Below are 22,804 nucleotides of genomic sequence, written 5' to 3' on the forward strand. Positions count from 1 at the left end.
CCCAGTCTCCTACTCTCTCCTCTTCAATTCAACTACAAACACGATTCCAATAAAGTTGGGACAATGTACAATTGTGAATAAAAACAGAATGTAATGATGTGGAAGTTTCAAATTTCAAAATTTTATTCAGAATACAACATAGATGACATATCAAATGTTTAAAACTATCACCTTAAAGGAAAAATAAGTAGATTTTACATTTCATGGTATCAACACATCTCAAAAAAGTTGGGACAAGGCCATGTTTACCACTGTGTCTCATCCCCTCTTCTTTTTATAACAGACTGCAAACGTCTGGGGACTGAGGAGACAAGTTGCTCAAGTTTATGAATAGGAATGTCCAATTCTTGTCTAATACAGGCTTCTAGTTGCTCAACTGTCTTAGGTCTTTTTTGTCGCACCTTCCACACTACGATGCGCCAAATGTTTTCTATGGGTGAAAGATCTGGATTACAGGCTGGCCATTTCAGTACCCGGATCCTTCTATGCAGCCTTGACATTGTAATTGATGCAGTATGTGGTCTGGCATTGTCATGTTGGAAAATGCAAGGTCTTCCCTGAAAGAGACGACGTCTGGATGGGAGCATATGTTGTTCTAGAACTTGGATACAACTGTCAGCATTGATGGTGCCTTTCCAGATGTGTAGGCTGCCCATGCCACATGCACTCATGCAACCCCATACCATCAGAGATGCAGGCTTCTGAACTGAGCGCTGATAACTACTTGGGTTGTCCTTGTCCTCTTTAATCCGGATGACATGGCGTCCCATTTTTCCAAAATGTACTTCAAATTTTGATTAGTCTGACCACAGAACACTTTTCCACTTTGCCACAGTCCATTTTAAATGATCCTTGGCCCAGAGAAAACGCCTGTGCTTCTGGATCCTGTTTAGATACGGCTTCTTTTTTGACATATAGAGTTTCAGCCGGCAACGGTGAATGGCACGGTAGATTGTGTTCACCGACAATGTTTTCTGGAAGTATTCCTGAGCCCATGTTGTGATTTCCATTACAGTAGCATTCCTGTATGTGATGCAGTGCCATCTGAGGGCCCAAAGATCACGGGCATCCAGTATGGTTTTCCGGCCTTTACCCTTACGCACAGAGATTGTTCCAGATTCTCTGAATCTTTGGATGATATTATGCACTGTAGATGATGATAACTTCAAACTCTTTGCATTTTTTCTCTGAGAAACTCCTTTCTGATATTGCTCTATTATTTTTCGCCGCAGCATTGGGGGAATTGGTGATACTCTGCCCATCTTGACTTCTGAGAGACACTGCCACTCTGAGAGGCTCTTTTAATTCCCAATCATGTTGCCAATTGACATAATAAGTTGCAAATTGGTCCTCCAGCTGTTTCTTATCTGTACATTTAACTTTTCCAGCCTCTTATTGCTACCTGTCCCAACTTTTTTGGAATGTGTAGCTCTCATGAAATCCAAATTGAGCCAATATTTGGCATGACATTTCAAAATGTCTCACTTTCAAAATGGTATATGTTATCTATATTCTATTGTGAATGAAATATAAGTTTGAGATTTGTAAATTATTCCATTCCTTTTTTACTCACAATTTGTACAGTGTCCCAACTTTTTTGGAATCAGGTTTGTACAATTAAATTGCTTTATTGGCAGGAAAAACATTGCTCAAGTTTTGCCAAAGCATCTGTGAGATACTAACAAAAATATGTCAGGGAAGAAATAAGAATAATAGAATTACAGTTTTTAATACCAATACAAGTGAATAAGTTTCTCCCTCTGTCACATTAAGTGACAATTCTATATTTCTAAAAACAATAACGAAGAGGAACTTGTCATATCCTCACCATTAGCCACCATGGGGTTTCACTTCTTATTTATTCATCTTTATTCACTAGATTGTACAATGGATTTTAACATAACGGAGATGATCAAATTGGCCATATTTCTTAGCATACATGAATACAGACTCATAGATATCCCTTTACTTATCGCTTGTTTTTGACTGAAGTGTGAAAAGTTTTTCCAAAGGAAACTCTAGTGGTCATCTTGATTTAAAGGGAAAGTTCCCCTCCATTTAAGAAAAACTTTCACAAATATGGAGCAATGGAGAGAAAAAAGGGTGCTTATCACACAGTGTAGTTTGAAGAAACGCACATATATTCAACCGTCTCCCTTTACAGCATCACACACATATATCCCAGTATCTGTGGTCAATATGGAACTCTAGATCTCTGCTCCAAACCACAGAACAAGAGAAAGCGTCACACAAACATTCAGACACATGGCTGAGTCTCCGATGGACATAGTGTTAAATTCAGGTTCAGCTGGGGGTTTGGAGACAGAGGTCTGTGCTGTGGAGTTCACAACCACCCGTGGCCTCTTATATGAATCATGCTGATGAACAAAAATGTGCATAAACCATGAGCCAGTTTTTACGCAATAGTTCCCATTTATCAATGTCGAACTGGATGGGAGTGTGTATGCCTCTCTATGCAAATTTCAACCCAAGCGTATGCACAGCCTAGCGGTTGAATTGAAGAAATACCATGCTATTTCGGAAATTCTAGTAGAAGAATGTCAACTGAAACAAATGGGACACATTTTATCAATAGAAATATGAATGGCCTACAGGAATCCAAAATATTGAGACCTGAATCTTTGCATGCCGGAGGGAATGCATGGTCCGCTCTAAGCCCGGAGTGGATTGTGATCCTAGCAACGGCAGTTGTAAATGTAGGGTATATTGTGTCACCCGGGTGGGTGGGGCTTCCAGATTGATGTGACAGGTGGGCGGGACATACGGTTTGCTGGGTGGGACTTCCGGTGAGACGTATGGACTTCCTGTATGACGTGTGTTAGGGCAGGACTTCTGGAGTTACGTATGCATTTCCAGTGAATTTATAATTTATAATTGCATTGATGTGGTCGTGTTTGATGTTTTACAACAACTGATGGGCACCCCTGTTATAACAGGTGTGTAATGTTTGATGTTTAACAATGGGGTCTTAGGGCTCCGGAATGTTAAATTCCCAGGCAATAAATAAGTGTTATATCAGCAGCAAGATGCTTGGTGTTCAACAAAAGGGTGCCGGGGTCCAGCAATTCTATAAACCGCCCGGGATTGTGCTACAACAGATGTCTAACAAACGGTTGTTGTTAACTTTTGAAAGCTAACAACATAAACGCAGCCCAGCGATTTGGTAAGAAATTACAAATGGACAGAAGAGATGCAATCACAATGGCAGCACCGAAAAAAACGATCCTCAAAAATGGCGAGGCTGATGACTACACCCTACACAGGCCTGTAGCTATACATTTTCAAAGAAATAGAGTTATTGTCCATGATATAAATTCACAATGTCAGGTGGATTTGGTTGACATGAGTGCTTACAGTGTGGAAAACGATTACATGAAATTTATGTTAACATGCATATATGTATTAAGCAAATACGCATTGATTCGTGTGCTGAGAAATAAAAGTAAAGCGAGCATTTTGAAGACATACTGAAAAAAGGAAGAATTCCACAAAAAGTCCAAACAGATAAGGGGAAGGGTTTTTTTAATACACATTTTGAAATGTTAATGAAGTTAAAAAAAAATATTGCTACAGGAAATTATGTCAAAGCGAGTATCGTTGAGAGATTTAGTAAAACAAATCACGAATGTGGAAGTATCTCACAGATGCCAACACTCATCGCTACGTTGAGGTACTTCAAGATTTAGTTAATGGATACAACCATGGGTCTATTAAGATGAAACCTGCTGACGTTTGTGCAGAAACTGTTAGACTAGTTCTCAAGAACCTGTATGGTACAACAATAATGAGAAATGGTAATCAAGGCTACAAGTTCTGGGTTGGGGATACTGTGAGACTCTCAAAGTTGAGAGGAGCGTTTACAAAAGGCTATGAAAAAGGGTACACAGATTAATATTTTATAATAACAATCAAATTAATTTTCAATCAATCACATTTATTTATAAAGCCATTTTTACAACAGCAGTTGCAGAGACACCCGGCCTTAAACCCCAAGGAGCAAACAACAGTAGTGTTGAATTTCAGTGGCTAGGAAAAACTCCCTAAAAAGGTCGAATTTTAGGAAGAAACCTAGAGAGGACCCAGGCTCAGAGGGGTGACCAGTCCTCTTCTGGCTGTGCCGGGTGAGATATTAAGAGTCCAATTGGAATAATAAATACATTTCTCTGGGCTAAATCCAGAGTCTATTTGATTTTAGACTAGGTCAGAAGTATGACCAGGTGGACAAGGACAGGGAAAGCAACGGGCCCCCCAAACCAGGTAATCTGCAGGTGTGGACCAGGACCTCATCTCCTGCTAAAATTTAAAACTGGAGGAGACTGAGAAAAGTTAGTAGTGCATATCCCCCAGCACAATAATATAGCAGTGTAACACCTTGGAACTGAGGCGGGGGGGTCCGGTGACACTGTGGCCTTACCCGGGGTAGGCCCCGGACAGGGACCAACAGGCAGGAAATCAATCCACCCACATTGCCAGGCATCAACCAATGGGACACCCACCAACCGCAACCCCCCTGAATGAGGGCCGAGTATTACCCAATTGTATATACCCAATTGCACAAGTGCGCAACAGAGAGTCAACAACAAGCCAGTGACTCTTCCCCCGAAAGGCATTGGAGGGAGGGCATCCCAGTGGTGACGACCGCCCACCTGGCAAGACAGCAAGGGTGGACAGTATCAAGCCTACTGGTCACCTTCACGCCCCCAGGCCAGGCTACACCTAATTATAAACCGTGCTGTAGAGATGAGCACGGTAACAGAATGTATTCTTCAGGTACCTACAGTATATAGAATAAAAGATTATGATGGTGATGTGATAGTTGGGAGAAGTGTGATACCCCTGTAATTGCCACACACCCTCTGGTCCCCCTTTTTGAACAGGGCGACCACCACCCCGGTCCGACACTCCTTAGGCACTTTCCCCCGACTTCCACGCAATGTTGAAGAGGTGTGATTGATAAATATATTTAAATGTACTAAATATAAATGTATTGAGGCAGATGTTAATCCATCTGCCTCCACTTTGGGTCAACTCCTAAATAAATGTGCTAAATAAATAAAAGTGACTTGACTTTCCACCAAGTTAGATATAGGTCTCATTTCTCTCACACAAACACACAGCTAGCACGCGGGCGGGACTTCTGCCTACAGTTCTGGCCACTTTCGATATGGGTGAGCCGCATTTCAAAATGTTACCACATTTCTGAGTCTCCGTAACCAGGGCAACGATGACATTGAATATCAGACAACAAGATTGTCATTCTGAATTACTCCTACTTACTACTATTTCTCATTGACTGTCCTCAGAAATGTGTTCCTCAACTGTATGAAATAGGAAACCTATAGAAAGACAATTTAACTATTCAATCATTTGATAAATGTTTTCATTTATTTTTAATACAAAGGCAAAAGTCTTTATGGTTAAACCAATGTTCTCCACAATTAATCTTTCTTTGAATCTTCCTTCAGCCACAATCTTCAGCTCTTTCCTAAAAAAAATTGAAAATGTTCCTAGGATTCTAACCATGGACCTTTTCAAATAGGGTTGAGAAGGAGAGATCAAATGTGAAATTGAAGAAAGACTACAGAATACAGAAGTTCCCCTTCAAAACCTTTGACAGACATATTTCTCAACTGCGTGTGAAGTTCTCTATCTGTGGCTGGTCTCAAACACATAGACAGACAAACAGTCAAACACAAATTTCAGCAAACACATGACAAAAAGCTGATAGCAAATCATAGTGATTTTTCCCTTTGAATGTGAAAATAGATTATCTTTTGGTGGTCATGTTGACATTGATTGGATAAACTGCCGGGGTCTTTAATATGGGTGCAAGAACAGACCATCTGTAAGATCAAATTAAAATATACACTTACAGACCACCTGATTATGTATACCTTACAAGTACCGGGTTGGGTCCCCTTTTGCCTTCAGAACTGTTTTAAATCTTCATGGTGTTTATTCAACAAGGTGCTGGAAATATTCCTCATAGATTTGGCTGCACAATGTGTACAGTAAATTTCAAATCCTATTCAGTGGTGGTCGTGTTTCAACCTTCTTGACCTTGGCCATGTCTCTGAGCACTTGACATATTGTACTTTTGGATTGTTGTTACAGTTGTTGATTCCCCTCTGCTTGAGGCCCTTCCTGATACACTGGGGCTAAAGATAAGATTGATATTGGACAAATGATGGGCATACAGCCTCTCACAGTCACACCCAAATCCACATTCAGGCCCAGTACCCTCTTAGTAAGGAAGCTGAGGAATGGATTGCTCATGAATCCCTGGTAGGAAGGGCTGCCATAATACTCTGCCCTGATTCTCCATGTAACACTGCCATCCTTCCTGTTTCTAAAGCTAATGGGGATTGGTGATACAAGCTGGTTCCCCTGTCGTCCACAACCTTGTCACTGTCGGATCTGATGTTCCACCCACTGCAAATTGGTATTCCGTTATTGATTTCGCTGATGCATTTTTCAGTATTCCTGTGGCAAAGGAATCTCAATTTTGTTTTGTTTTTTTACGTTCTGTGGGAAGCGATAGACCTGGTCCGTCCTCCCACAAGGGTACACCAAGTCTTCGGCTGTCTTCTCTGCAGCACTTGCTCAAAATTCGTACCTCCGACTGGAAGTAAGCTCATACAATATGTTGATGATTTACTCTTGTGCTCTAAGACTTGCGAAAGGATTGCGAAACTGACACCAGAGCGTTGTTGGAATTCTTATCTGAGAATGGTCACAAAGTTTCCTAAACAAAATTGTAACTTGTCCAACAATCTGTTAGGTACCTAGGCCATGACATCCCGCCTAACAGTAGATCTTTGGGTCCAGAACAAGTTAAAGCAGTGCTGGAACTCCCCAAATCAATAACCAAATCCCATATTTTGAGCCTTTTGGGTATGGCTACTGCAGAGCCTGGCTTCCAGACTTTGCTGAAATCACAGCCTCAGTCTGATCTCATTCATGGCCACAAAATTGTTTGGACCACTGAAGGACTGACTTCCCTAGATTGTCTCAAACACTGTCTGACTAACTCTTCCTGTTTAGGTTTAATGCATCTGGCAAAGCTGTTTAACCTCTTTTTCTTTGAAAAAAAATATATTGTCCTGTTTTGACACAGGACCACGTAGGGAAGCAGCGGCTGGTGGCATACCACTCCAGGCGTTTGGATCTAGTCTCTCATGTTCTGGTCTGCTGCCTACAGGCAGTTTCCCCAGCTACTGAGGCTGTTCTGTCTTATGCAGACATTGTTGCCAAGTCCCCTCTCTCATTGTTCATGTTCCACATGCTGTTCATTCTCTCATTTCACAGGCAGAGACAGCACATTTGCACCCTGCTAGGTTACTGCACTTCTAAAACATTCTCCTGACAATGTCCCATGTAACGCTAAAGAGATTCACTGTCCTGAATCCTGCTATGTTTTTGCCTACAGATGATGATGGTGACCCTCACGACTGTGCTGCCATGTTGGAAGACCCATTTTGATTTCCACGACAAAGACAAGGGAATAGTGAGTGCAGAAGCTGACCCCTCAAATATAAATATTTTAGCCATTTTGGGAATTAATATAATTTGCTCCTGTTGGGATGCTCTCATTTCTGATTTACAGGTTCAATTTGAGCCACTGTCCATTCCCACAGACATCATCTAGGTCTTTGGGACTGTTGAAAGGTCCGAGCATCACCTGCATCCATGGTAACCAGAATGTTGGTGCCTGTGTATCACCACCCGATGGGTATTCCAAAATAGTGACAGAGGGGATTGGGCCAGAGCACCCTCTAATCTTAAAATCGGAGTGCCATTACTACAGCTAGAAGTCCTGGGCTGGTCAGAATAAGAAAACCCTTGAATAAAAACATTATCCCCCTATCAACCAATTGCTGCTTTGTCTTGTTTTTCAGTTGTTTTTCAAGGTGAGCCCTGGTATAGTGGAAATGGAAATAAAGCGGGTTGGTGAAGTGTCTGAGAATTTCCTAGATATTGAAACCCTTTGTCACGGTCGTGGGATGAAAAGGACACAGGCGCAGAGTAGAGGTAGGTAAGGTAATCCATGTTTAATGAAAAAAGAAAGAAGGACTCCAACAAAACAAAAGGCAGCAACCAGTGACGTGGGTATTCCTTACACAGGACAAACAAAACCAAAATGAACCACGCCTTGGGGCTGTCACGCTGTTAGGTATGGAGACGGAGGCAAATGCAGAAGTCCATAGGGTTTCCCCTTTTTATTAAACAAACGAATGAATAACGTAAATGAGTGCCGGGCACTACAAAAAGTCCAATGGCGCAGGAGCACAGGAGCACAGGAGCACAGGAGCACAGGAGCACAGGAGCACAGGAGCACAGGAGCACAGGAGCACAGGAGCACAGGAGCACAGGAGCACAGGAGCACAGGAGCACAGGAGCACAGGAGCACAGGAGCACAGGAGCACAGGAGCACAGGAGCACAGGAGCACAGGAGCACAGGAGCACACGACATATACACACACAATGACCCACAAGGACAAGGAGAAAAGGGCTGAACTAAATACACTGAGAAAACGAGGAAAACAGAAACAGGTGGGGGCTAAAACACAGGTGAACTGAATATAACGTTGAACAGAAACAAGAACAGGAAAGACCATACAAGGACAAGACAAGGAAACACAGAAAACACGAAGCGGAATGGCCCCTTCAGGAAGGGACCATTACACATACAAGGACAAGACAAGGAAACACAGAAGACACGAAGCGGAATGGCCCCTTAAGGAAGGGACCATCACAGGGGCCTACAAACTAAACTTAAATAGGGTCCCCAATTGGAGGCAATAATGAACACCTGCCTCCAATTGGGGAAACCAAAAAAAGGAGTCGAGGTGGCTAAAGGCCACCTCCTGTCCTGTCCTGGCTATGCCCCGAGCCCAGCGCAGAGATGGCTAGGGGCACAGCCAGGACGTGACACCCTTGCCATAGAAGAATAATGACTATCTGCGAGCCAGCAGGAGGATTTGAAGGGCCTACTGACTAAATAGGAGGTTAATTTGCAGTGCACAAGAAAATCTTCGGCCGGACTGAAGTCGTACATCACACCATACCAACAGGTACAAACAAGCCCATTAGAGAAAGTTTTCGGCCCATTCCTCCTAGCATGTATCAGGCAATCCGTGGTCTATGAGGTAATATGCTGAAGACAGGTGTTGCTAAAGAAAGCAGTTGTCTTTGGACAGTGCCTATTGTCCTCATTAGAAAGAAGATTGGGTAGACTGCCGGAGTCTAATTCTGTCATGTACAAAGATGCTCACCCATTTGCTAGGAAAGAGGAAGCACTCACCGCACTAAGATAAGCTTCTACTCTACCATAGATTTAGCTTGTGGCTACTGACAAGTAGAAGTAGCTGACAAATGTGCTTTGGCCCCAGATCCAGAAAAGGTTGCCAGTCTTCAAACCTGGCAAGTGCCTCAGACAGTGCAGTAAGTATGGTCCTTCCTTCCTTCTGTCAGATATCACCATACTGTAGGTTTATTGCCAATTTTGCCAGCCTTGCCAAAGCTCTTTACTCCTGACTTATAGGAGTGGACACCAGTCCTCCAGGGGCGGCTCGGGCCACCAGTCCTCCAGGGGCGGCTCGGGCCACCCTTCCTCCAGGGGCGGCTCGGGCCACCCATCCTCCAGGGGCGGCTCGGGCCACCCATCCTCCAGGGGCGGCTCGGGCCACCCATCCTCCAGGGGCGGCTCGGGCGGACCCTGGGCAGCAGGGGGAGCTGGCGGACCCTGGGCAGCAGGGGGAGCTGGCGGACCCTGGGCAGCAGGGGGAGCTGGCGGACCCTGGGCAGCAGGGGGAGCTGGCGGACCCTGGGCAGCAGGGGGAGCTGGCGGACCCTGGGCAGCAGGGGGAGCTGGCGGACCCTGGGCAGCAGGGGGAGCTGGCGGACCCTGGGCAGCAGGGGGAGCTGGCGGACACTGGGCAGCAGGGGGAGCTGGCGGACACTGGGCAGCAGGGGGAGCTGGCGGACACTGGGCTGCAGGGGGAGCTGGCGGACACTGGGCTGCAGGGGGAGCTGGCGGACACTGGGCAGCAGGGGGAGCTGGCTGCCTCTCCAGGGCAGCAGGGGGCGCTGGCTGCCTCTCCAGGGCAGCAGGGGGCGCTGGCTGCCTCTCCAGGGCAGCAGGGGGCGCTGGCTGCCTCTCCAGGGCAGCAGGGGGCGCTGGCTGCCTCTCCAGGGCAGCAGGGGGCGGGACCGGTAGCGGAGCTGGAACAGGGACCGGGGCAGGCCGCGGGACCGGAGTAGGGACCGGGGCAGGCCGCGGGACCGGGGCAGGCCGCGGGACCGGAGTAGGGACCGGAGTAGGGACCGGGGCAGGCCGCGGGACAGGAGTAGGGACCGGGGCAGGCCGCGGGACAGGAGTAGGGACTGGGGCAGGCCGCGGGACCGGAGTAGGGACCGGAGTAGGGACCGGGGCAGGCCGCAGGACCGGAGTAGGGACCGGAGTAGGGACCGGGGCAGGCCGCGGGACAGGAGTAGGGACCGGGGCAGGCCGCGGGACAGGAGTAGGGACCGGGGCTGACCGCGGGACAGGAGTAGGGACCGGGGCTGACCACGGGACACGAGTAGGGACCGGGGCAGGCCGCGGGACACGAGTAGAGGCCGGGGCAGGCCGCGGGACAGGAGTAGAGGCCGGGGCAGGCCGCGGGACAGGAGTAGAGGCCGGGGCAGGCCGCGGGAAAGGAGTAGTGCCCTGGGCTGACCGCGGGACAGGAGTGGGTAGCGGGGTACGCCGAATGGCCAGCCTGCTACCACGCCAGGCCGCTCGGGGAACCTGGGAAATGAGACAGGGTGCCGACCGGAATGGGTCTCTGGGTCGGCTTTGCTGTGGCTGACGCGGGCTTACGCTGGGGGATGGCCACCGGGGAATCCAGCGGTCCAGGGGGTGACGGTAGGGGTCCTCCTCCTCGGAGTCGGAATCTGGCCATCCGAGGAGTTCCCCTACCGTCCACTTTTGCTGCCTCCTTTTTGGTCGGTGGGTCATTCTGTCAAGCTGTTAGGTATGGAGACGGAGGCAAATGCAGAAGTCCATAGGGTTTCCCCTTTTTATTAAACAAACGAATGAATGACGTAAATGAGTGCCGGGCACTACAAAAAGTCCAATGGCGCAGGGGCACAACAGGCACAACAGGCACAACAGGCACAACAGGCACAACAGGCACAACAGGCACAACAGGCACAACAGGCACAACAGGCACAACAGGCACAACAGGCACAACAGGCACAACAGGCACAACAGGCACAACAGGCACAACAGGCGTACACGACATATACACACACAATGACCCACAAGGAGAAAAGGGCTGAACTAAATACACTGAGAAAACGAGGAAAACAGAAACAGGTGGGGGCTAAAACACAGGTGAACTGAATATAACGTTGAACAGAAACAAGAACAGGAAAGACCATACAAGGACAAGACAAGGAAACACAGAAAACACGAAGCGGAATGGCCCCTTCAGGAAGGGACCATTACACATACAAGGACAAGACAAGGAAACACAGAAGACACGAAGCGGAATGGCCCCTTAAGGAAGGGACCATCACAGGGGCCTACAAACTAAACTTAAATAGGGTCCCCAATTGGAGGCAATAATGAACACCTGCCTCCAATTGGGGAAACCAAAAAAAGGAGTCGAGGTGGCTAAAGGCCACCTCCTGTCCTGTCCTGGCTATGCCCCGAGCCCAGCGCAGAGATGGCTAGGGGCACAGCCAGGACGTGACACCCTTGCCATAGAAGAATAATGACTATCTGCGAGCCAGCAGGAGGATTTGAAGGGCCTACTGACTAAATAGGAGGTTAATTTGCAGTGCACAAGAAAATCTTCGGCCGGACTGAAGTCGTACATCACACCATACCAACAGGTACAAACAAGCCCATTAGAGAAAGTTTTCGGCCCATTCCTCCTAGCATGTATCAGGCAATCCGTGGTCTATGAGGTAATATGCTGAAGACAGGTGTTGCTAAAGAAAGCAGTTGTCTTTGGACAGTGCCTATTGTCCTCATTAGAAAGAAGATTGGGTAGACTGCCGGAGTCTAATTCTGTCATGTACAAAGATGCTCACCCATTTGCTAGGAAAGAGGAAGCACTCACCGCACTAAGATAAGCTTCTACTCTACCATAGATTTAGCTTGTGGCTACTGACAAGTAGAAGTAGCTGACAAATGTGCTTTGGCCCCAGATCCAGACAAGGTTGCCAGTCTTCAAACCTGGCAAGTGCCTCAGACAGTGCAGTAAGTATGGTCCTTCCTTCCTTCTGTCAGATATCACCATACTGTAGGTTTATTGCCAATTTTGCCAGCCTTGCCAAAGCTCTTTACTCCTGACTTATAGGAGTGTCCAAAAACAAAAATCAGACTATGACCGTGCAGTGGGTTAACTGAATAAGCTTTTAAAGTACTTATTAAAAAGAAAATATTGCAATCCCCTATCCTTGCCTTTGCTGATTCTACCCTGCCGTTAAGAGTGTATACTGATGCCAGCAATGTTGGTCTCTGAGCTTTGCTCACTCAAGACCAGAATGGGTTATAGACCATGCCCACAGAGGTTTGTCCCTCACAGAACACAATTATGGTGACTATAGCTCCTAAGTTATTAGCCCTCAAATGGGAAGTGAAAGAAGTTTAAAGACTATTTCTGGGTCTCCCTGTTCACAGTTTACACAGACAACAATCCCTTATTCCATCTCCCCACAGCCAAGTTGGGGGGCCGTTGAGCAACATTGGGTCATGCAACCTGCCAACTACAGTTTTGAATTGAAATACAGCCCAGATCGGGAGAATGTTAATGCTTATGTTCTCTCCGCAATGTCTAATAATGTTCAAATTATTTGGACTATCCAAAAGGTTTTACCTACATGTTTTATACCATTAAAATTTGTGAAAAATCCCAGTTCTTGAAGGAACTATAATTGCAGTTCAAATAAAGATAAACAAGTTTGATAGGTGAACAAGTCATGTTTTTATTTTACCCAGTCTGCAAGAACAGACTGGGTCATTTGTCAACTGGGGTCATTTGTGGTGTGGTTTTGGCCCAATAGCCATTGGTTGCCAACACCTGCTATAGATTCATACCCCCCAAATCCTGAAGAGAAACACACTGTTGTGACAGCACAATAATGCACACAGAAAAAACAAACACAAATGCAAACACACCTACAGACACACGTTCAAAAGGATTCATTTGTGACAATGAGCAGCATGAAGAGGGTTTTGTCACGGCTGTTTGATTGGAAGTTTCTTTATTGGTATGACAGAAATACATCATTATATTACAGGGAACATCTGCAGTTATTACACTTCCTTTTGGACTTGTAGGACATACTATATACATTTCGATTGCCTCTTAACCTCAGTTTAGTTCATCATACTCCATCACTACTTAAAATAATTAAGTGCAGTTTTTAATGCACTGTTTGTGAACATTGTAATTTAAACTGGTACTGTATCATCTCAAAACATGGTTACTCACCGGCCACTTTATTAGGTACACCTTTTCAACTGCTTGATAATGCAAATATCTAATGAGCCAATCATGTGGCAGCAACTCAATGCATTTAGGCACGTAGACATGGTCAAGATGATCTGCAAGACAAAGTTCAAGCCAAGCATCAGAATGGGGAAGAAATGTGTTTTTAGTGACTTTGAATGTGGCATGGTTGTGTTTGAGTATTCCAGAAAGTGCTGATCTACAATGATTTTTCAGCACAACCATCCCAGCGATTTATAGAGAATGATCAGAAAATTTGAAAATATGCAATGAGCAGCAGTTCTCTGGCTAAGAATGCGTTGTAGATGGCAGAGGTCAGAGGAAAATGGTCAGACTGGTTGGAGCTGATAGAAAGGCAACAATAACTCAAATAACCACACATTGCAACCCACCATTACAACCAGATTAGCATCTATGAGAGCACAACACGTCAAACCTTGAAGCAGATTGGCTACAACAGAAGTAAACCTCAACGGGTAAGTCCTGTCAGCTAAGAAATGGCAACTGAGGCTACAATTTTCACGGCCCACCAAAATTGGACAATAGAATACTGGAAAAGAGTTGCCTGGTCTGATGAGTCTCGAATTCTGCTGTGACATTCAGATGGTGGCGTTAAATCCCACGCATAATGCAAATCTGGATCTGTTTGAATGTCAGACAGCATCAATATCTGACAGTCCTCCTATGGCTGAGTAATCATAAGACCATCCGGTCCACAGGTAACTTTCATGTCCAATTTGCACATGAGGTCTCAACCAACCAAATTGAAGTAAAAACATGAAAGCATTGGACCCATCCTGCCTTGAATCAACAGTTCAGGCTGGTGGTGAAATGGTGTGAGGGATATTTTCTTGGCACACTTTGGTTCCCTTAGTACCAAATGAGCATTGTTTAAAGGCCACAGCCTACCTGAGTATTGTTGCTGACCATGTCCATCCCTTTATGACCATAGTCTGCCCATCCTTTAATTTTTACTTTCAGCAGGATAACACGCCATGTCGCAAAGATCACACCATCTCAAACTGGTTTCTTGAACCTGACAGTGAGTTCACTCTACTCAAATGGCCTCCACAGTCACCAGATCTCAACCCAATAGGTCATCTTTGAGATGTTAGAGATTCACATCATGGATGTGCAGCTGACAAATCTGCAACAACTGTGTGATGCTATAATCTCAATATGGACGAAAATCTCTGAAGAATGTTTCCAACACCTTGTTGAATCTATGCCATGAAGAATGAAAGAAGTTCTGAAGGCCAAAGGGGGTCTAACCCAGTACCTGCAAGGTGTGCATAATGAAGTGGTCTGTAAGTGTATATTTTAATTTGATCCTACAGATGGTCTGTTCTTGTATTCATATTAAAGACCCTAGCAGTTTTTCCAATCAATGCCAACATTACCACCAAAACACAATCTATTTTCAGATTCAAAGTTAAATTTGTAAAAGAAAAAAATATATACAATGATTTGCAATCAGCTTTTTGTCATGTGTTTGCCAAAACTTGTGTTTGACTGTGTCTATGTGTTTGAAACCAGCCACAGAAGGAGAACTTCACACTTGAGAAATATGTCTGTCAAAGCATCTGTATTCTGTTGTTTCCTCAATATCACATTTGGTCTTTTCTTTTCTACCCTATTTGAAAAGTTCAAAGGTTATAATCCTAGGAACATGTTCTCCATTTTGTTAGGAAAGAGCTGAAGATTGTGGCTGAAGGAAGAATCAAAAAAAGATTAATTGAGGAAAAGCCCATAAGCCAATAATCATGGTGAACATAGATTTAACCATAAAGACTCCTTCCTTAGTATAAAAAAAAACTGAAAACATTTATCAAATTATTGAAGAGTTAAATTGTTTTCCCTATAGGTTTCCTATTTCATACATTTTTGGAACATATTTCAGAGGACAGTCATGGCTTGTGATTAAATCCATTTTCACAAAGCAAGTGAAAGTCATGGACTCCATCAGTTCATATGGTATATAGCAGTTGTAGCTTACACAGTTTGGGTTCAGTGACAACTTTTGTGAAGACAGTCTTTCTGCACAACAATATGCAGCACCTTTCAATGCGATCCACGAATGCTTTCTAATGGTTGAATCTTCATAAAAAACATATATATCAGGAAGTCTCCATCAACACAGACAGCTACATACCACAAAAGCGGTGACACCATAATTTAATTTCTGTTGTGAGTTCATGTCACATTTCAACCAGCAAGTCACTCAAAGGAGAACAGATGAGGAAGCACAAGTGTGGTGAAGAAACGTGTTCTAAGATGTCAGAAGGAATCTACGAATTTGAAGGGAATGTAACTAGCACAAATATTGATTGCCCAGTATATGGCAATGTAGGAGCTGACAAGACCAAACCAGGTGAGGTGGTCATTCACATTCAGGTAATATTGCATGCACATAAATCACACAAATGAACACATGCAGGTAGAAACATATAGCATACACACCCTTATTCTTAAATAATAAAATACAATTCTTAAATAAAACAAAACATTATTTAAGATTTCTTTACATGTTGGACATTTAGCAGGCTTATTACTTCTCTTATTAGCAATTGAGTGCACAATTTCATACTTTTAATTACTGTATTTCAAAATGTTTGTTTATTTAATCTTCAGATTCAGCATATTGTCAGTGGTGGAAAAGACCTTCTGGAGTTGCTGCTGTGTGTCTGGGACTGCTGTGTGTTCTGCTTCTGGCTGGGATCATAGGACTGTCAGTCTCCTGTAAGTTAAATTCACTCTCACTTAAAGTTGAACTGACAATATTTTAAGAAAAGGAAATCTTGGTAAAAGAATGGAATATTGCAAAGGAATGGAACAAGTCAAAAGGTCCCAGTTGACTAGATGGACCTTGACCCAAGAATAGGCAAAATGTATGTGCCTGATGTACAAAGCTGTTAGAGAATTATACAAATAGACTCATGGCTGTAATTGCAGTCAAAGGTGCCTCTACCAAATATTGACCATAGGGGTCAATGCAATCAATTATTTTCTGTTTTGTATTTGTAATTAATTGAGAAAGATTTGTAGAATTAGTTATTTACTTTGACATTGTCTTTTTCGTGCGCATCACTGACAAAAACGACTAATTAAATCCATCTTTAATTCATGTTCTAACACAATAAAATGTGGACATTTCAGAGGGGTGAATATTTTTGAGAGCCACAGAATTTTCTGTTTCGATGCAAGAACTCTTAACATTTAGCTTTTTTTTGCCAATTCACTCGATTGAGTCATTACTACGGCAGTTCAAGTTCAGACTGCCGTAGTACACACCTTTAAAAAACATTGTTCAATATCATAATATCAAAAAGCGAGTGCTTGGACGAAACAGAAAAATCTCAACAACCCCTGAATCATAATCCCAAATTGGACATCAGCAAATTAGCAGAGGAAATAATGTGAAGACAAAACGATAGAATCCATGGACCAGCCCTTAATATACAGTGGATATAAAAAGTCTACACACCCCTGTATAAATGCGTTGTTCTTGGAATGTGAAAGAAGGAGATAAAGATAAATCATGTCAGAACTTTTTCCAACTTTAATGTGACTTAAAGTTATAATAATGTTAACAATTCAATTGAAAAACAAACTCAATTTTTTTTTTCAAAAACTCACATTAACCTGGTTGCATAAGTGTGACCACCCTTAACCTAATACTAGCACCTTTTGATTTTATTACAGCACTCAATCTTTTTGGGTAGGAGTCTATTAGCATGGGACATCTTGACGTGGCAATATTTGCCCACTCTTCTTTGCAAAAGCGCTCCAAATCGTCCAGTTCTTGGTAATGTCTCTGTTGTGCAATATTTTCTCCACTTGATGATGACTGTCTTCACTGTGTTCCATGGTATATCAAATGCTTTGGAAATTCTTTGTACCCTTCTCCTGACTGATATCTTTTAACAGTGAGATCCCTCCATGAACTGCCACCTTAACGTGGTGGAGGGGTTTGAGTACCCGAGTGACCCTATGAGCTATGTTGTCTGGGGCTATATGCCCCTGGTAGGGTCTCCCAAGGCAAACAGGTCCTAGGCGACGGGAGTGGTTCAAAACACCCATTAATGATTAAAAAAAATTTGAGTTCCGTGACGTCGCCCGGTATGGCGCAGCCGGGGCCCCACCCTGGAGCCAGGCCCGGGGTTGGGGCTCGTTCGCGAGCACCTGGTAGCCGGGCCTTTCCCCATGGGGCCCGGCCAGGCATAGCCCGAAGGAGCGACGTGGGGCCGCCTTCCCGTGGGCTCACCATCCACAGGAGAGACCATAAGGGGTCGGTGCGGAGAGGATTGGGCGGCAGTCGAAGGCAGGGGCCTAGACAACCCGATCCCTGGACACGGAAACTAGATCTAGGGACGTGGAACGTCACCTCGCTGGCAAGGAAGGAGCCTGAGATCGTGCATGAGGTTGAGAGGTTCCAACTAGAGGTAGTCGGGATCACCTCTACGCACGGATTGGGCTCTGGAACCACACTCCTTGAGAGAGGATGGACTCTTCACCACTGTGGAGTTGCCCATGGTGAGAGCCATGTGTTGGTCGTTTCCCTGCGCCTACGGGTCGGGGATAGGTCTCTCACTGTTGTTTGTGCCTAAGGGCCGAACGGCAGTGCAGAGTACCCAACCTTCTTGGAGTCTCTGGGAGGGGTGCTGGAAAGTGCTCCGACTGGGGACACTATCGTTCTACTGGGGGACTTCAACGCCCACGTGGGCAACGACAGTGACACCTGGAGGGGCGTGATTGGGAGGAACGGCACCCCTGATCTGAATCCGAGTGGTGTTCAGTTATTGGACTTCTGTGCTAGTCACAGTTTGTCCATAACGAACACCATGTTCAAGCATAAGGGTGTCCATCAGTGCACGTGGCACCAGGACACCCTAGGCCGCAGGTCGATGATAGACATTGTTGTTGTTTCATCTGACCTGCGGCCGTATGACTTGGACACTCGGGTGAAGAGAGGGGCGGAGCTGTCAACTGATCACCACCTGGTGGTGAGTTGGATCCGATGGCGGGGGAGGAAGCTGGACAGACTCAGCAGGCCCAAGCATACTGTAAGGGTCTGCTGGGAACGTCTGGCCGAGTCTCCTGTCAGAGAAATTATTAACTCCCACCTCCGGCAGAGCTTCGACTGGATCCCGAGAGAGGCTGGAGATATTGAGTCCGAGTGGACCATGTTCTCCACCGCCATTGTCGAAGAGGCCGTTCGGAGCTATGGCCGTAAGGTCTCCGGTGCCTGTCGAGGCGGCAATCCCCGAACCCGGTGGTGGACACCGGAGGTAAAGAATGCCGTCAAGCTGAAGAAGGAGTCCTATCAGGCCTGGTTGGCTTGTGGGACTCCTGAGGCAGCTGACAGGTACCGACAGGCCAAGCGGACTGCAGCCCGGGTGGTTGTGGAGGCAAAAACTCTGGCCTGGGAGGAGTTCGGTGAGGCCATGGAGAAGAACAGGGGCCGGAGGGTGTCAGGTTTGGGGACCACACGATTTCGTCACTGCTCTTTGCGGATGATGTTGTTGTGTTGGCCCCTTCAAACCAGGACCTTCAGCATGCACTGGGACGGTTTGCAGCTGAGTGTGAAGCGGTGGGGATGAGAATCAGTACCTCCAAATCCGAGGCCATGGTCCTCAGTCGGAAAAGGGTGGCTTGCCCACTTCAGGTTGGTGGAGAGTGCCTGCCTCAAGTATCTAGGGGTCTTGTTCACGAGTGAGGAAAGGATGGAACGGTAGATTGACAGACGGATCGGTGCAGCTTCTGCAGTAATGCGGTCGATGTATCGGTCTGTCGTGGTGAAGAAAGAGCTGAGCCGCAAGGCGAAGCTCTCGATTTACCGGTCAATCTACGTTCCTACTCTCAACTATGGTCATGAGCTTTGGGTCATGACCGAAAGGATACAGGCGGCCGAAATGAGCTTTCTCCGCAGGGTGGCTGGGCGATCCCTTAGAGATAGGGTGAGAAGCTCGGTCACCCGGGAGGAGCTCAGAGTAGAGCCGCTGCTCCTCCACATCAAGAGGGGTCAGCTGAGCTGTTTCGGATGCCTCCGGAATGCCTTCCTGGGAAGGTGTTCCGGTCCCGTCCCACCGGGAGGAGACCCCGGGGAAGACCTAGGACACGCTGGAGGGACTATGTCTCCCGGCTGGCCTCTCCCCCCGGAAGAGCTGGAGGAAGTGTCTGGGGAGAGGGAAGTCTGGGCAACTCTGCTTAGACTGCTGCCCCTGCGACCCGGCCCCGGATGAAGCAGAAGAAGATATATGTATGTATGTAGTGAGATCCCTCTGATGCTTTGGAAGCTCTCTGTGTACCATGGCTTTTGCTCTGAGATGCAACTAAGAAAATGTCAGGAAAATCCTACTAGCTTTATTTGTGATTAATTAAGAGTCACTTTACATGGTGGCAGGTGTGTAATGTCTTCTATTTAACATGAGTTTGAATGTGATTGTTTCATTGTGAAAACATCCCACATCCCCAGTTATAAGGGGGTATGCACACTTATGCAACCAGGTTATTGTAAGTTTTTTATTTTTTTATTTCTCCCCCTCGAAGATTTCAGTTAGTTTTTCAATTTAATTGTTCACATTATGTCACATTAAAAGTGCAAAAGTTTCTGACATGGTTTATCTTTGTCCCATTCTTTTATATCACAAAAATATGGCATTTTAAGGGCTGTGTAGACTTTTTATATCCACTATAACTTGAATATTACAGATGGCGTCATTGGCCGTCAATACTTCACAGAAAGAAACAAACTACAGACCAGCAACAAGAACCTGACTGAAGAGAGAGACCAGCTACAGACTAGTTACAACAACCTGACAAAAGAGAGAGACCAGCTACAGAGAGACAGAGACATTTTCCAAAGGTTATTGGGTAAGTGAATTGAACTGGTTTTCTCTTTAACAAAATCTCATCAAAATGGCATTCATATTGACTAGCAAAACTGAAACTGAAAACTGAATAAACATATTATATGTCTAATTTAATTAGTGAAATATCCAAATGGATGGAAAGTTTTTGGTAACAGCATCTATTACGTCTCCACTGAGGAAAATAACTGGGAATATGCCAACCAGGACTGTCTGAAGAGAGGGGCACAGCTAGTCATCATAAACAGCCCAGAGGAACAGGTGAGAGGGAGGTTCATGAGAGATTTATGGATTCATATGGTTATTTTAATGCTATTGTCAACATCATAATCTTTCTCTGATAGAAATTCCTCATTACATTAAACATACGTTCTTGGATCGGTCTGACTGACCGTGAGACTGAGGGGACCTGGAGATGGGTGGACGGCACACCTCTGACTACAGCGTAAGAGATCACACTCTGTAAAACTACATTTAAGTATTTGTTTTAAATGTCAGAAATTTGAGGTTGTTTTGCAAGCCAATGATTACTAGCATTAATTCAATGACTGACAGTCAACAGTAACAGCTAGCATAACAACTTTTAAATGTCTAGTCACTGTGCTAAGGCTCTGTCACTATTTAATCAGTGCTAAATGGCAACCTCTTTCACATTGAATGCAGTTATAGAAAGATGGTATCCACTTGATTGTGCAACCTTGTCTCAGGGGACTACGCAAACTATTTTACGGAAGTCTTTGACAGCCAAATTTGTTAGCTATATTATGTTAGGTAAAGTAATTTTAGAGTAATAATCCAGAAAAGAATAATCTAGGCTATGTTTCAAACCAGGGACCTTCCGCTCCACAGGTGGGTGCCTCACCCTGGGCTCCTGATAGGAACTTGCTTTGAGAGGAGGCTAATTCATTTAGTGCAAATTCGCAGCATTCGTAAAATATGATACGTTTGTTTGATGTTCATTTCATATTATGTTTTAATAGCATTCGTAACATATTATACATTGTATTGACATTTGTAAGATATGTAATGTTTTAGCCAATTCATAATGTACAATTTGTTTGGTGGCTCATTTTAATGTAATCTAAAATAACGTAACACATCATACGATATCGGGGTGCCATGGATTTACATAGTTTACGTAGTCCCATGTCCACATTCGATTGTGAGGTAGATAAACTTCTCTGCTGTCTCTTTATCCTTCAAAAATATCAGCAATTTGGATTCATGAATTTGTTCTCTACCAGTTTCTGACTCTCTGGTTATCTGTGCTGTTCTCATTATAGGTACTGGGGAGGAAAAGAGCCTAATAGTGGTGGTGGTATATACAAAGATGAGGACTGTGCAGAGATTAATAATATTTGGTATAGTGATCCTGTAAAGAACTGGAATGACGATTTATGTACCACACAACATAACTGGATTTGTGAAAACGTCATTTATTAACAATACTTTGTTATCTACTATACAATCAGAATGTATTAAGACAGTACACAAATAATAAATAATATGCCATTTAGCAAAAATGTGTATGTAAATTGACTTTCAGCCATGGAGAGCTGGGGTTGATTTTAATGTTCAGTATTGATCTGAATTTTGCCTTTAAAATAATATCAAATGCATTGAAAAATTGTAGGTTGAATTGAATAGAGAAATCAGGCTTGACTGGTTGACTGTTCTATTATAAATGTCATTTGCAAAAGTTATTATTGTGATTCTGCTTGTCTCACATCCAACAAGTCTTAGGTGCACACAATCAGCACAAAAGTATTAAACATGTTGTCCTGTGTGTATTGAGAAATATCCATTGCAGGTAGATAACATAAAACAATTTTGTCACAGTTCCATGTTTCTGACAACCATATTGAAGAGGAACCTGTCATTTTTAGCCCCCATGGGGCTTCTTATTTATTCATGTTTGTTTCCCAGAGTGCCCATTTTAAGCATATTGGAGATGATTGAATTGAAAATATACTGTAGCATACAAATCTCTATTCTCACTTTCATCATACTGTATAGCATCAATGCTGAGCTCCATCAGTCTTCTAACAGAGTTCATTATACGGCCACATAGGAATCCCTTTGTTATCACTTGTTTGTGACAGAAGAGTAAAACAGTAATTTGAGCAGAGCGGGAAGATAAACAACAGGCTGAAAAACGATACATCAAATGGTTTTCAAATGTCACAGGCTTGTTAAGTAAACTACAAATAATACCACACAAAGAGGAAGTGCCAGAGATCGACTATCTATAGGGAGTGTAGATAAGGAACAGGTGTCTAGAATTCTGGTGATTGTGATTTGGGGTGAGTTATCTTCAGACGTAAGAGGCTGTGAGTCTATTTTGTTTACAGGTAGAGGGAGTGAAGGAGCAGTCAAAGGGCATGGATGGTGAGAGGACCTCATGCT

General features: G+C 44.5%; 1 protein-coding gene across 1 annotated transcript; it reads left to right on the forward strand.

The window, feature by feature from the left end:
* The first annotated feature begins 15,803 nt into the window (after positions 1–15,803).
* Positions 15,804–22,068, forward strand: LOC117594108 (C-type lectin domain family 6 member A-like). The gene is made up of 6 exons (XM_034291063.1): positions 15,804–15,900; positions 16,161–16,268; positions 20,241–20,402; positions 20,520–20,659; positions 20,743–20,843; positions 21,682–22,068. Exons 1-6 carry the CDS (start codon positions 15,804–15,806, stop codon positions 21,839–21,841), a joined length of 768 nt encoding a protein of 255 aa, XP_034146954.1. The 3' UTR covers positions 21,842–22,068.
* The last annotated feature ends 736 nt before the right edge of the window (positions 22,069–22,804 follow it).

Source organism: Esox lucius, chromosome 25, assembly GCF_011004845.1.
Source record: "Esox lucius isolate fEsoLuc1 chromosome 25, fEsoLuc1.pri, whole genome shotgun sequence".
Taxonomy (NCBI): domain Eukaryota; kingdom Metazoa; phylum Chordata; class Actinopteri; order Esociformes; family Esocidae; genus Esox; species Esox lucius.

Coding starts and splice junctions, on each gene's coding strand:
- LOC117594108 (XM_034291063.1), top strand. CDS start 15,804: ATGTCAGAAGGAATCTACGAATTTGAAGGGAATGTAACTAGCACAAAT. Junction 15,901..16,160: donor AGCTGACAAGACCAAACCAG/GTGAGGTGGTCA, acceptor TTTAATCTTCAG/ATTCAGCATATTGTCAGTGG. Junction 20,403..20,519: donor CATTTTCCAAAGGTTATTGG/GTAAGTGAATTG, acceptor TAATTTAATTAG/TGAAATATCCAAATGGATGG.